The following is a 15,819-nucleotide window of genomic DNA, read 5'->3' on the forward strand; positions in this document are numbered from 1 at the left end:
GACATTCATTTATTTATTCAGCCTTTACCCTGTACCTATTGTGTGCCTAGTGCTGAACTGGATATTGGCAGAGATGACTAAGGCTCGGCCCTGCCCAGTGGATGCCAGTCTCCAGGGAGCAAGACAAATGAATAGACAGACAGCATCCCTGTGTGATGGGGAAACTATAGGAGCAGGCATGGCTTCAAGGGTGGCTCCTGGGAAGTATAATAGAAAAAACCCAGGGTTTGGCACCAGAAGAGTCAAGGTTCAGATTCTGACTTTTGCTGCTTACTCATTCTGAGGCCTTGGGCCCATTACTTAAATTCTCTGCATTTTAGGTTCTGCATTTGTATTCCTGCTCTACAAGTTTCTGTGAAGCTCAGAAATACTGTATATATGGTGCCGGGCATGTAATAGATGCTCAAAAATGATTATTATGCCTGAAGGCTTTAGTGCCCCAATAGTGGCTGATTTTTATGATAATGAGTCCAACAAATTCCAACACACTGAAATGTCAGAGGCTGGCTTGGGTTAGTCTGAAATACATGTTATCACAGTCTTTTTCTTCCTATTAAATTTATTTATTTTATCTTTGGCTGCATTAGGTCTCCGTTGCTGTGTGTGTGGGCTTTTCTCCAGTTGTGTCAACTGGGGGCTACTCTTCGTTGCAGTGCGAGGGCTTCTCATTGCGGTGGCTTTTCTTGTTGCGAAGCACAGGCTCTAGGTGCGTGGGCTTCAGTGGTTGTGGCGCACGGGCTTAGTTGCTCCACGGCGTGTGGGATCTTCCCAGATCAGGGATAGAACCCGTGTCCCCTGCGTTGGCAGGCGGATTCTTAACCACTACGCCACCAGGGAAGCCCTTTTATCACAGTCTTGTTCTTTGTAAACCGGCCATCTCACACGATGTGTAAGGTCATGTGGAATTGTTACAATATTCTGCTCTCAATGAATAGCATTTCTTATGTACAAACCAAGGGAAAATGACTTAGGAAGACATTGATTGCTTCTTAACTTTAAAGGGCCTCCTTAGAATGTAGAATGGCTGCACAGCCAAGAAAATGGTTTACGCCATGTATTCTGTCATCCCACAGGCAGAACAAAGCAGTAGGAATTGAATCTGTTTAGCAGGATGTCTTTATGTGTGAAGATTTCTTGCTGCTCTGTAAATGCCTATTTGCTTATTTATTCATAGATGTAGAAAGTGCTTTTCTTTCATTCTGTTTCTATGTTGTCGCCCAAGTAACAGGCACTTAGGACTGAGGTGCCAGTGAATAACAGATGAGCACTGCCCCTAAATTAAACATTAATAAGTATGCTGTAGCAGCATCAAAAAATGCATTTGCTTGATCCAAAATGGAATGAGAGGTTGGTTAGCATTTTCTTTGCTGAGGTCCTACAAATAAAGTGTGTTAGAATCATGAAGTAAATTTACAGTATCATTAAGAACATATTATTCAATGCATCATTTTGCTTAGCGCTTGGTAATGTCTTTCACGGTTAACTTTGTTTTTACTCTTCAGCGTTGTTTACAAATGTGACCCAAATTCTGAATTGTTGGTGTTCTATCAGTCAGATGGTTAGTCAACCACATTTATTCAGCACCTGCATTCTCTACAATTCTGGCTTTCGATCTCGAGCTACAAACTGAAATCAGATGACCAGTGTCTGCAGAAATCTTGCAGACGTTTACAAGAAAGAAAAGCCAGAGGCAGTGAAGTTATGTTTCCTCAAACCACTGGCCAAATAGAGAGCATGATGGGAGAGGTTTTCATAGAGAAACAGCAGGATTCACACAAATGACATGAATTCACAAATACAGCATTTAGTTGTGCTGTAGTTAGCTATTTATAATTTTTAGAAAGAATTTATTTTGAAATAATTTTCCACTTACAGAAGAGTTGAAAGTACAGTACAAAGAACTCGCACATCTCCCTCACTCTGGTTCCGCAGCTGGATGCACGTATCGCTAGTCTTTCTGACTGCTGGAAAGTGAGCTTCGGATGTGATTCCCCATCAGCTCTACATACCCCATGATGTATTTCCCCAAACGAAGACACTCACACCCCCCTTCCCCTGCAACCCTCCCAGCTGAGGAATCAGCACTGACCCACTACTGCCATCCGGCCCTCAGACCCCATTCACACGTCACCGGCGATCCCAATGTTGTGCTTTTCTCCCTCCTGGGTCAGGAAGACACATTGCATGTGGTTGTCATGTTCCTTTAGTCTCCTCCTATTTAGAACCATCCTTCAGTACTCAGTCCTTATGTCCTTGAAAGTTTCGAGGCGTGCAGACCTCACATTTTGTCGGGCGACGTTCCACCTGGGTCCACTGATGTTTCCTCGTGACTGGATTCAGGTCGTGCAGCCCTGACAGGGACGTGATGGAAATGATACTGTGTACTTCTTGGTGCATCTTATCAGGTGTCACACTTGGTAGACCTGTCCCACTGCTGCTGATGTTAACCTTGACCATCTGGTTACGCTTGTGGCTTCCAGGCTTCTCAGCACGAGGTTACCATTTGCCCTCTGGAAACTGATTAGATGCTAAGATTACGCTGCTACCCTGCACCTCACCAAAACTCCATTCCTTTTTAGCAGGTGGCGATCTGTTGGCATGGATGCATCGGGTTCCTATTCTATTCGATGGGTTGTACTTCATTAATAGCATTATCTATTTCATTCTTGAATTATCCCAGATTTGGCCTATGGGAGCCCCTTCAAAGTGGCTCTTCTGTTCACGTGACATGTCCCCATCAGTCTTTAGCTTGTCCTAACTTTTTTGTACAACAAGGTATTCCAGACTCACCTTGAACTGGCCCTGCCTCAGGCCTAGAATCAGCCATTCCTCCAAGGGACTCCGATTCCTTTCATGGTGTTTAGAAATCAGGATCCCTGTGGTCACTGCTGCTGGGTTATCGTTGCGTCTAGGCTTCCTCAGTGGATAAAGATAGAAAATATATGTAAACACACGCACATACATCTATAACTATTTCCATATCTGTCTGTGAGTATCTGTATTAGAAACTAGCAGTTCATAGAAGTTCTTCTAATTCAAATACAACACTCCTAAGTTCTTCCTGCCCTAATCCCTTTCCATAGTTGCAAGTATATCCTCCAGGACTCAAAAACCTGGCTCTCTTTATCCTCCGTGTATTTGCTTACTTGTTCCATCAATTTATTTTTGTCTCGGTGTGACCTGTCTCCCACACGCCTGGCTCTCCCCTCTACCCACTGCCTCTCGCCCTCAGTGTGCTCCATCCTCAGGCATTGGTGGGCACATTACCACGTCGGCCACCACAGGCCTCTTTGTGGCTTGCTGGGGCCCTTGCCCCTGGCATCCTAGGTGCTGGCGGGCATACCTGTGTGCTCCTTCACATCCCCCCCTCTACCAGTGGGGCAGCTCGCTCCCAACACCTCGGCACAGGAAGACAAGACAAGGCCTGTTTGTAATTTTGAGCCTTGTCCCAGGTTACTGAGTCCAGGACTATGTCCTGTTCATCTTTGCAACCCTATAGCCTAACAATGTTGAGGTACCAGAATATTTGTTAATTGAATGAACACATGAAATAACAAATAAGCATAGCATTTAGAAAGTGAAAAATACTACTACAGTATTTTCAATCATTTTCAAACACTCTTCCCTCTTCAGAAGAACCATTTTCCCACACCATCTATATTGATGGATAAAAGGGGCCACTCTAGTTGAAGCTTCCCCCTTCCCCTTTGAAGCATACAGTGGACTGAACATTTATGTCCTCCAAACTCATATGTTGAAACCCCAATCCCAAAGTGATGGTATTAGGAGGTTGGGCCCTTGGGGTGATCAGGTCATGAGGATGGAGCCCTCATGAATGGGATTAGTGCCCTTGTAAGAAGAGGCCAGCTTGCTCTCTTTCTGCCATGTGAGGACACAGTGAGAAGTCTGCCATCTGCAACCCAGGAAAGGGCCCTTGCCAGAACCTGACGTGGCCACCCTGATCTCAGACTTCTAGCCTCAGAACTGTGAGAAATCAGTGTTTGTGGTTGAGCTGCCCAGTCTGTGATGCTCTGTTATAGTAGCCAAAGCTCGGACATCGCCAGTACATCTCTTTGCTGTTTAATGACAGTCATGATTTCGTTAAACCCCTTGTGAAGTTGTTATTCCCATTTAACGGATGAAGCTCTGAGACTTAAATGGGGGAAGTGATCTGTCAGATACTACCTACTCCATCGGTGTCAAAGCCAATGATAGAATTCAGGTGCCCTGATTTTTTTTTATGCACTAAAACTGTCTTTATTGAGGTAAAACATGTAATAAGGTGCATAAATCTTTATTGTACAGTGTAAATCTCCATGAATTTTTTTTTTAAACATCTTTCTTGAAGTATAATTGCTTTACAATGGTGTGTTAGTTTCTGCTTTATCTCCATGAATTTTTATGTATGTATGCACTATGTAACCACCGCCCAGATCAGGATGTAGCATATTTCCAACACCCAGTGAGACTCCCTCATTTCCATTTCCCAGACAATACCTTTACCTCCCATGCCCATGATAAACATTATTCTGACCTCACCATAGTTTGGTTTTCTGCCTGTTGTTGAACTTTATATAAATGGAATCGTACAGCGTGTGTATGAGGATCACCCAAATTGTTGTATGTAGCAGTAGTCCAACCATTTTTTACTGCTATGTAGTTTTCCATTGTATAACAATATTGTAGTTTATTTTTCTGTGGTCCTTTTAATAAGACATCTGAGTTATTTTGAGTTTCAAGCTGTTGTAAATAAAGTTTTGACTGTTATCACATGTCTTGTTTGGTGGATATCTTTTGGATATATTCCTAGGAGTGGAATTACAGGATCACGGGATATATTTAGTGTATATTAGTAGATACTGCCAAACTGTTTTCCAAAATGGTTATACAAGTTTGATGCCCTGATTCTTAGCATTGTGATTCCATGTTCTTTCCAACCTCGTTTCGTCACTGCATCACTCTGGGGCAGAAGAGAGCCAGGCTGGGCAAGCATGCTTGTGGTCCTGAACGCCAGGCAGAGACGTTGAGTTTTGGTCCTGAACGCCGGGCACAGACGTTGGGCTTCCGTCCTGGAGGCCAGGCAATTCCTCCGGGATTCTGAGAACACCTCGGGATAACGTGTGACAGTCTCTGCATTCCTGTGTCCATTCACTCGCTCGTGAGCTGCTCACACCCGCGTGTCTGGAGGTGGTGCCCTGTGGACGATGTGCAGAGATGATGGGGGGCTCAGGGTGTGAGGTCCCAGGTGGGAAATAACTCAGCCACAGAAGTGGGCTGGACTGGACGCAGAGCAAATGGAGAAGGTGTGAGTGTGGGGGAACTACAGGGAGGATCACCAGGACCTGGAAACATGGGAAAGAGCCAAGTCAGAGAATGCACAGCTGCAGGCCCAGATGATGGGCCCAGATGGCACCTTTGGAAGGAGCAGTGAAATATTGCGAGGTAGGCAGTGGATTTTTGATTTGATGAGTATTATGTTTTTTTATTCATCCAGCTGCTAATGAAAAGAATGGAAAGTGACTTGTGAAAATGCACAAAACAATAGACACTGTGAGGGCATCTACACTTGAGTTTAGTTGGACATGTTTTTGTGCACAGCCCCTCCGAGCCAGGTGGTTTCCCTGGTGCAGGTCACAAGATGTGACAAGCACGGTGACAGTTCTTCACTCATGGACACAGGAGGCCTTGAACTAGTGGAGACAAGGTGAGGTACCTCGTGCGAGGAGTCTAGGTGTCTTGGGGAGCCTGCCTGGAGGGTGGGGTGGGACCCGGAAGGTGCCCCGTGGAGGGATGCTGAGACCCTGAGGGTGAGTAGGACTTGCCTGGGCTGGTGGGGGAAGGATGTTTTGGTGGGAGGGAACAGCAGATCTCCCCACCCGCCCCCAGCTCATGGTGACTTCATCCTTCTGGCTGCTCAGGGCAAACACACTGGAGTCACTCTTGACTTCGTCTTCTCTCGTCCCCTGTGTCCCATCTGTGGAAGGACATCCGGAATCTGCGCATCACCCCACTTTCACCTCTAAGTGGGCCACTATCAGGTCTGGTTAGGGAACTGCAAGAACCTTGTGACTGGGCTCCAGGCTTCTGCCCTTTGTGGTCTCTTCCCAACAGAGCATCCGGGTTTCCTGCTAAATGTGAGTGGATCACGTCACCACACTGCTCAAACCCTCCAGTGGCTCCCGACTCCCCCAGAGTAAATGCCAAGGTCCTTACAGTGGCCTATGGGCCTGATGATGAAGCCCACCACATAGCCTCTCTCTCCTCATCTCCTGCTACCCCCTCTCTCCTCTGTTCATCGCCTCAGGGCCTTTGCCCTGGCTGGGAGCTCCCTCTTTCTGGAGTATCTAATTAGTGAATAGGTGTGTAATTTTTCCCCACTGGTCTAAAATGAATTTATTATTAGAAGGAAAAATGATGATGATATTCAAGATAATTCAGATGATGGGTCATCAGGCTCAAAATCAAATGAACCATGCCAAGAAAGAAAATAACATTTGTCATCTTACTGTTAAACATCAACTTTCACCTTAAGTGACTGCTGGCATTTTTTCCCCTCTTTTTTTAAAAAATTAAAGTATAGTTGCTGTACAATATTGTATAAGTTATAGGTGTACAATATAATGATTCACAATTTTTAAAGGGTATGTTCCATTTATAAATATAGCCAATATTTATATGAAATATTTCATGTAAATATTGGCTATATTCCAGTAGGGGTGGAATTTGGGGGAACCAGTAGAATGTACCCCAGTGCCAACCCAAGATGATGCTGGCATGTGAAGTGGAGCCCCCAGTAGTGATAGCCATTTGGGAGGATGGAGTGGGTGATAAGTTAGAAATTAGAGACAATGATAAGCTGTAAAGTCGGTGATGACCATCATAGTGCACTTTTTCTTTTTTTAAAAATTTTACTTTATATTAGAGTATAGTTGATTTACAACGTTGTGTTAGTTTCAGGTGTACAGCAAAGTGATTCAGTTATACGTATTTACATATCTATTCTTTTTCAGATTCTTTTCCCATATAGGTTATTACAGAATATTGAGTAGAGTTCCCTGTGCTGTACAGTAGGTCCTTGTTGATTATCTATTTTATACATAGTTGTGTGTATACGTTAATCTCAAACTCCTAATTTATCCCTCCCCACCACGTTTCCACTTTGGTGACCATAAGTTTGTTCTTGAAGTCCCTGAGTCTGCTTCTGTCTTGTAAATAAGTTCATTTGTGTCATTTTTTAAAAGATTCCACATGTAAGTGATATCATAGGGTATTTGTCTTTCTGTTTCTGACTTACTTCACTTAGTATGATAATCTCTAGGCCCATCCATGTTGCTGCAAATGGCATTATTTCATTCTTTTTTATGGCTGAGTAATGTTCCATTGTAGATATGTACCACATCTTCTTTTATCCATTCTTCTGTCGATGGACATTTAGGTTGCTTCCATGTCTTGGCTATTGTGAATAGTGCTGCTGTGAACACTGAGGTGCGTGTATCTTTATGAATTATGGTTTTCTCTGGATATGTGCCCAGGAGTGGGATTGCTGGGTCGTATGGTAGTTCTATTTTTAGTTTTTTAAGGAACCTCCATACTGTTCTCCATAGTGGCTGTATCAATTTACATTCCCACCAGCAGTGTAGCAGGGTTCCCTTTTCTCCTCCACACCCTCTCCAGCATTTATTGTTTGTAGACTTTTCGATGATGGCCATTCTGACTGGTGTGGAATGATCTAGTGCACTTTTTAAAATCATAAAATAGAAATAACTTACGATATCCACACTTCTGCAGATGAATGACAGCACAGGATATACCTAATCACAGTTGTTTCCTGGGATAATTCGTATTTTCCTTTGCCATTCATTGTGAATGTGATTTTTAGCAGTCAATTTCCCATTTCCAGTGTTTGCTTTTGCTGGATCAGCTTGTGTTCCCTGCGGACTTTTCACCTGGCAGTGGGAGGGTACAGTTTACAATGTGGTGGCCGGCAGAGGGAGGCCAGCCTGGGTTTCTGACTTTCTTGTGGACACTTGAAGGCCAGGACTTGCTGGCACTACTAATAATAGCCAATCCTTTTGGACACGTGCTAGGTGCCAGGCATGGTGCTAAATGCTTTGTGTGGATTATCTCATTTAATCCTCAGAAGATCTTATGACGTGCAGACTATTATTAGGCCTGTTTCTGCAGATTAGGAAATTGAAGCTTAGAGAGGTTAAGTCACTTGAAGGTCAGACAGCTAGAAATGTCAGAGTTGAGGTGCAAACTCAGTTTTCTCCTAATCCCTATGTAATAGTATCTTAACACATCTTTACCACTGCATCAGGACTGCATCAGTATGTTATTTAAAGCATATAAGGTAAGAACTTGCTCGCTTTTCACTGAAGTTTTGATTTTATACAGCAAGAAAAAAGGAAATAACTGAATAATAAATTAATAAAAATGTAAAAATTAATTAAAATAAAATAAAATATTTTAAAGTATGAAGCTTGGTGTTAGAGAACGGGTCGGGTACCTTTCGGCGTTATCCCAGAAGACCTGTCAGGCCAGACGCCACTGTGTGTTGTAAGTGTGGCGTCTGAAGTAGCTCTGCTGTCTCTTTGAAGAAGGTGACGCAGACTGAGAGCCCCGGCAGTAGCTGTCACTTGGTCCTGAACAGGAAGTAGACGACCCTTTCTGGTATTGCTAGAATGAATCCTTGGCAAATTCTCTGAGCAAGTTTCTGGCTACTGGTCACAAGGCATATGGCAAATTGACGGGGAGGTCTTGCAGTTGACGTCCCCAGAGACTCAGGGTTGCTGCACACGACACCTGGGACTGCTTCCCCTCCACCCAAGCTGAAGCAGGTCTCTGGTCAGCTGTAGCATGACAGTTTGACCGTCACTTCTGTGACTTCAGTAATTGTGACTGGTTCTCTGTTGATGGACAGTTTCTAAGGAGACAGTCTCAAAAATCAACATTTGGGCACTGATATTTTTCAACTGGTTATACGGACTCATAAAAATTAGCAGGTTTTCTCCCAAATAGCCATCATGGTTTGAAAAATAATTAGTATGATGTGTCCTCCTATGGGATGGTCATAATGATGATCATCATGTAAATATATAGACTGTAGCCTCTGTTAGAAAAATGAAAGCTAAGGGGGCTGTGTTTTCAATAAAAAGACGGAAGATTCTTAAAAGCATGAACCAAGAGATGAAAGTGCTGACCTAGAAACAGGTGACCTTTGTATTATGTCACTGAGGTGACCGTGGGCTGGGGGTGGAGCCCAGGGACACTGGCTTGTCTATTTTGAGTTTTATGGTTCTTTATTCCCCTCTCATCATTTTTGTTTTCCAGCTGAGATGATCCAACAAAGATTAGAAGCCCTGGAGAAAGAGAGAAGCAGCCTGCACTTTCAGCTCCCTTCACAGCAGCCGGCCCTCAGTGGCCTCCTGGGCCACCTGAGGGCACAGGCCCAGGCCACCCTGCACCGGGCAGCCCAGAGGTACGTACTCTCCCCCGGGGGCCCTCTTCCCTCTCCCCGCTCCTGAGTGGCCAAGAGCCCGGGAGACCCTTCGCTGCGTTTTCCCGGGAAGCACCCTTCTGCTGGTTGGACAGGTGAGGGCTCCTTCCAGAGGCAGGGACCGGGGTGGGTCACACGCCCTAGGAAACCCTTCTGCTAAGTGCCAGCAGGGCCCGTCGACAAGCACAGGCACGGCTGGGTGCTAATAAGCTCCCCCGGGAAGCCCACCCCCTGAGAAGGTGGAGGTGGATTTCCTCTTGCCGAGGGCAGCTGGGTCTTCTGTCATCCTGTAAGATCCACAGATGGTCCCCTCTGACTGAGGGATGAAGACACGTCCTCCTCCTGACTCTTCCTCCAGAACATCTTCTGCTCTTTCGGCTACCCAGGGGTCTCCCAGGACCGGGGCTAGTTGGAGGGCAGAAGCTATTTCTAATTCGGTGGCCCTCAATCCTGGCTGCACGTTTGAATCACCTGGAGAGTTTTTAAATGTCCAGCTTCTTCCCCAGACCAGCTAAGTCAGGCTGTCTGGGGCCAGGGTCCCAGGTGCTGGCCTGTTGGAAAAGTCTGTGAACCACTGTTCTCATCTGTCTGCTGGTGACCTCTCTCCTTGGGTAAAGGCTTGCGGGGGAAGGGGTAGTGATGAATGCGATTAGCCTAATCAGAGCGCAGGTCTGCTTCTACTTGGGTGTAAACACGGCCACAGCGATTACACTTTACTTCCAACTTCCAATTGGCTCCGACAATCACAGGCCTGTCCGGCCTCGTCCTCATTTGACATTCAGTTGATCTCGGCAGCTCCCTAGAACCCGTCTTGACAGTGAGGCTGGTTATTTTCTCACGTGCCTGTCCTGCAGTTTTGCGGGAAGCACGTAGCAGAGTGCCTGGTACCTGATAGGTGCTTCCTTATAAATGTTGGTTGAGGGAACTTTTACATGATTCTCTTAAAGAACAGGTGAATCTCACCTCCCATTTCTATTCTTTTTTCATCTGACATTGAGGTATCACCTTGTTTCCTGTCCCCTTCTCACACAGGCCCTTCCCAACTTGACGTTCTACTTAATTCTTTCTTTTGATCTTTGGGGGTGTTTCTGGTCCTCCACCCCAGTCTCGGGCCGTTTTTAGTATCTGCCAGTGTATTGTGTTTCTGTTAATTTAACAAACCCTTCCGTAACACTCTTACTTGCGTAAGAGTTACTAAGTGCTTTTTTATTTATTTATTTATTTATTTATTTATTTATTTGTTTGTTTGTTTATTTATGGCTGTGTTGGGTCTTCGTTTCTGTGCGAGGGCTTCCTCTAGTTGCGGCGAGTGGGGGCCACTCTTCATCGCGGTGCGCGGGCCTCTCACTGTCGTGGCCTCTCTTGTTGCGGGGCACAGGCTCCAGACGCGCAGGCTCAGTAGTTGTGGCTCACGGGCCCAGTTGCTCCGCGGCATGTGGGATCTTCCCAGACCAGGGCTCGAACCCGTGTCCCCTGCATTAGCAGGCAGATTCTCAACCACTGCGCCACCAGGGAAGCCCACTAAGTGCTTTAAGAAGTAACTCATTTTTAAAAAATTTTCTTTGTGATAAAATATACATAACATAAAATTTACTATTTCAACCATTTGTAAGTGTACAGTTCAGCGGCATTAAGTACATTCATATTGTTGTGCGACCGTCACCACCAGCCATCTCCAGAACTTTGTCATCTTCCAAAACTGAAACTCTGTCCCCATTAAACACTAACTCCCTACTCTCCTGCATTGTCGGTGGGAATATAAATTGGTGCGGCCACTATGGAAAACAGTATGGAGGTTCCTTAAAAAACTGAAAATAGAGCAATGGTATGATCGTGCAATCCCACTCCTGGGCAAGTATCCAGAGAAAACTCTAATTCAAAAAGATACATGCTCCTCTATGTTCATAGAAGCACTAGTTACAATAGCCAAGACATGGAAGCAACCTAAGTGTCCATTGACAGATGAATGGATGAAGAAGATGTGGTACATATATACAATGGAATACTACTCAGCCATAAAAAAGAATGAAATAATGACATTTGCAGCAACATGGATGGACCTGGAGATTATCATACTAAGTGAAGTAAGTCAGACAAAGGCAGAGAAAGACAAATATCATATGATAACACTTACATGTAGAATCTAAAATATCATACAATTGATCTTATTTCCAAAACAGAAACAGACTCAGACATAGAAAACAAACTTATGGTTACCAAAGGGGGAAAAGGGGGGAGAGGGATAAATTAGGAGTTTGGGATTAGCCGATACACACTACTATATATAGAATAGCTAAACAGCAAGGTCCTACTGTATAGCACAGGGAACTGTATTCAGTATCTTGTAATAAGCTATGATGGAAAGAATATGAGGAAGAGTGTATATATATATATATATATATATATATATATATATATATATATATATATATACATTTTTATGTATCTGAATCACTTTGCTGTATACCAGAAACTAACACAGCATTGTAAATCAACTATACTTCAATTAAAAAAACCCCATTAACTCCCTTGTCCCCCCTTCCCAGCCCCTGGCAACCACCATTTCTACTTTCTGTCTCTATGAATTTGACTAGTCTGGGTACCTCACATAAGTGGGATCATATGGTATTTGTCCTTTTGTGACTGGCTTATTTCACTGAGCCAAGGTTCGTCTATGTTGTGACATTTGTCAGGATTTCCTTCCTTTTGAAGGCTGAATCATGTTCCATTGTATTATGTACCACATTTTGCTTATCTATTCTTCTTTTGATGAATAAGAAGTAATTCCTTGAATCCTCGAGACAATTCCAGGGGGTTGTAGATTTAGTATGTTGATATATGTATCTATATGGAGATTACATCATCATCATCTACGTCCCTATCTGTATTTAGAGATGAGGAAACGAGGCCCAGGAAGGCTTCAGGGAATTGTGCCGGCCCCCAGCGGGTGGGTACTGAGCCTGGGCACAAATCTCACGTCTGGCTTGAGTCCCAGTTTGGAACTAGCTTCCCGCGCTATCTCTCTGAGTCCAAGCTGGCACCTGCTCTCCAGTGATCGTCTCTTTAGCTACACATGATGTGGCTGGAGAGCGATGCTTTGTGATGGTCTCGGCTGAGTGTCTCATAGAACACGGTGAACTAAGATAAAGACAATGTCCTGCTTTCTCACTCAGGTTACAGCCCCTGCCCTTTCTCATATTTGACTGTGATGCATAAAGATAGCATGTTCACGTCGCTCAACCGAATATGTTCCCCACAGAAGTATATTATTAATCATTTATGAAGCCCATATAAACCCGTGGCGTACCTTGTTCACCCTGTTTCCTTTCCTCACAGGAGTTACCTAGATGCTGTGTTTTTAGTTCCCATTCACTCTTTGAGCCCATCGGGCTCTGATTTCTATCTCGGCCGCTACCAAGGTTGGTAATGATTTTCTAGTTGCTCAATTTAAAAGACATCTTAAAATTCTTCTGTGCATTGTCACGGCACTGTCTAGAACTTTTGATCAATCGGATTCATCCCTGAAACTCTCTCACCTTGGCCTTCTCAAATCACTCTTTCCTGCTCTTGCTGCCCTGCTGGCCATTCCTTTGCATCTCTGAAGAGCTCCTGTTTCTCTCCCCGACCCCTTCATATTGATGCTCTTCTGTCTTCTGTTCTACTCCATCCTTTCCTCCCACTTGATATACTCTCTTTGAGGGATCTCAGATACTCCTGTGCTTCAGGTACCACTAATGTACTAATTTCCCTCAAATTTCTTTTTCTTTTTTTTCTTTTTTTAAAAAATTATTTTGGCCACGCCGTGCAGCATGTGGGATCTTAGTTCCCCGACCAGGGATTGAACCCGGGCCCCCTGCATTGGCAGCGCAGAGTCTTACCCACTGGACCGCCAGGGAAGTTCCTAATTTCCCTCAAATTTCTATCCCTACCCCTGGTCTCTCTCTAAAATTCCAGCCCACAACTCGGCTTTCTTTTGAACAACTCCCTGAGCTTTACTAAGTGTACTACCTTTTTACCTTAAAAATTGACTGTTGTTTTATTCTTGCCTTTACTAAATTGACTATCTTTTAAAACTATCTAGTTATTAAATTTACTCTCGTTCTCCCCAGTCAGTCCCTTCTCCTGTATCCCCAATCTCAGTGACTTAATGCCGCCATCTACCCAGTGACCCAAGTAAGAACTCTGGTTCAGCCTTGGCTCCTCCCCTTAGGCCTTACTCCCCAGTTTAATTGGGGACCAAGTCCCGTGGATTCCGCTGTCTTGTACTGCATTCCCGCTCCCCTTGCTTGTCCTCATGTCAGTGCTTCAGTTCTGACTTAATAATTGGAACCTGGATTCTTGCATTGGTCTCCTTGCTGGTGTTCCTGACCCCAGAATTACTCCCTCTCATTCATCGTCCGTGATGCCTCAGGTGGAAACGTCGTGTCATGCACGGTGGCCCTCATTGTTCTTGGGATAAGATCCTTGCTGCTTAGCATGACATTCAAAGCTTTTCCAGTGCAGCTCTTGCCTAGCTTTCCAGCAGCCGGAATTTCACTAGGCGTCACCAGCCCCCTGCAGTTGACACACGCTGAAGTGGTAGAAGTTGTCACCTAGCTGTTGCTAGGTGTTGCTTCACGACTCAGCTCAGCTCCCATCCTTGTGAAGCCTTGCCCGTGTCGGTCACAGCATCTCCCCCTTGAATTACTGGAGCACCTTGAATGACCTCACCCCTGCCTTGGCTCTTAAATTAATCTGTTTCCTTGAATATCTGTCTACTCTGACAGACTGTGAGCTCCTTGAGGACAAGACAAGAATATATATATATATTCTTCCTCATATTCTTTCCATCATAGCTTATTATAAGATACTGAATACAGTTCCCTGTGCTATACAGTAGGACCTTGCTGTTTAGCTATTCTACAAGACTGTATTGTATTTGTCTTTTTATTCCTAGACACTAGAGCAGTGGCTGACCTATGATAAGTATTCCGTAAATATTCACTGAATGAATGAATGTGATACATATGTGTATCTACATGTCGGTTCACCAAGATGCATGTGTAGAGAGAGGGAGAGAGGAAGAACCTTCACTCCAACGTGGTTCAGTTGCCCTGGAGAAAACACTCCTTCAGCCTTGCTTCTGACACACCCAGCAAGGAGGAGGTTCACAGTATCTTTTTAAAAAATAATTAATTAATTCATTAATTAATTCATTTATTTATTTTTGGCTGCCGTGCGTCTTCGTTGCCGCATGCGGGCTTTCCCTAGTTGCGGCGAGCGGGAGCTATTCTTCGTTGCGGTGCGCAGGCTTCTCATTGCGGTGGCTTCTCTTGTTGCAGAGCACGGGCTCTAGAGTGTGCGGGCTTCAGTAGTTGTGGCACATGGGCTCAGTAGTTGTGGCTCGCGGGCTCTAAAGCACAGGCTCAGTAGTTGCGGCACGTGGGCTCAGTAGCTGTGGCTCGCGGGCTCTAGAGTGCAGGCTCAGTAGTTGTGACACATGGGCTTAGCTGCTCCACGGCATGTGGGATCTTCCCAGACCAGGGCTCGAACCTGTGTCCCCTGCATTGGCAGGCGGATTCTTAACCACTGCGCCACCAGGGAAGTCCCCACAGTATCTTGAAGAACCCTCGATTGGAGCTCCAGGAAACCTGGATTTGGTCCTGTCTCTTGCACTACCCTGCTCTATGTGACCTGACGTAGTTTCCTACCTTCTCCACACTTCACTCCCCTCATGAGAAAAGGAGGGGGTTGAATTAGATCGCTCTTTTCCACACTTCAGTTATTTAAGCATTATCTTGGCTTTTCTCGTGCCAAAGCCATCTGTCCTATTATTAACACAATTAGAGAACAATGACTCAAAATCAATTCCTCTCTTACGCTTTGCTACTGCGTGTTAACATAATTACATAGTCATTAATAATTTAAAAAATTGCCTCTCAGTGTGCCGACCGCCCATCCAGCCTGTGACGTTTGTCATCAGCAGGATTATCTGGACTCGCAGGTTCCCCCCGAGCCAGGGGCTTTGACTGCAGTTCTCACAGTGGCCACCAGGGGGACGGGGTGTCTGGCCCGAGCTCAGGCAGCCGGAGCCTGGATGGGAAGGTTTCTCCCAGGCCAGGGGCTCTCCGAGTCCAGGGAGAAACAGAATGCTTTCCAATGATGGTGCTTTTCCTGTAGAAATAAAAGAGTTGCATTGGCATGGCAAATTTTCAATACTGATTAATAACAACACAAATAAGTACCTCTTCGCCTTGTTGGGATCAAGGGTTTCCTAGAGGATCTAATGAAAGCTGTAGATTTCTTCCATCACAGAACCACGTATGTACAAACATACGGAC

The 15,819-nt window shown here is 44.9% G+C and overlaps 1 protein-coding gene across 5 annotated transcripts in view; it reads left to right on the forward strand.

Annotated features, from left to right (window-relative positions):
- DISC1 (DISC1 scaffold protein) overlaps nt 1–15,819 on the forward strand; it is a 349,458-nt gene that overhangs the window by 89,180 nt on the left and 244,459 nt on the right. For all 5 annotated transcript variants that reach the window (XR_009498091.1, XM_059900957.1, XM_059900954.1 and 2 more), the window contains exon 4: nt 9,334–9,481. Coding sequence is in view for 4 of the 5 variants with exons in the window: in XM_059900957.1 (XP_059756940.1) it covers nt 9,334–9,481 (148 nt within the window). In the remaining variant the exon portion in view is untranslated. The remainder of the gene's footprint in view (nt 1–9,333; nt 9,482–15,819) is intronic.

Source organism: Balaenoptera ricei, chromosome 16, assembly GCF_028023285.1.
Source record: "Balaenoptera ricei isolate mBalRic1 chromosome 16, mBalRic1.hap2, whole genome shotgun sequence".
Classification (NCBI taxonomy): domain Eukaryota; kingdom Metazoa; phylum Chordata; class Mammalia; order Artiodactyla; family Balaenopteridae; genus Balaenoptera; species Balaenoptera ricei.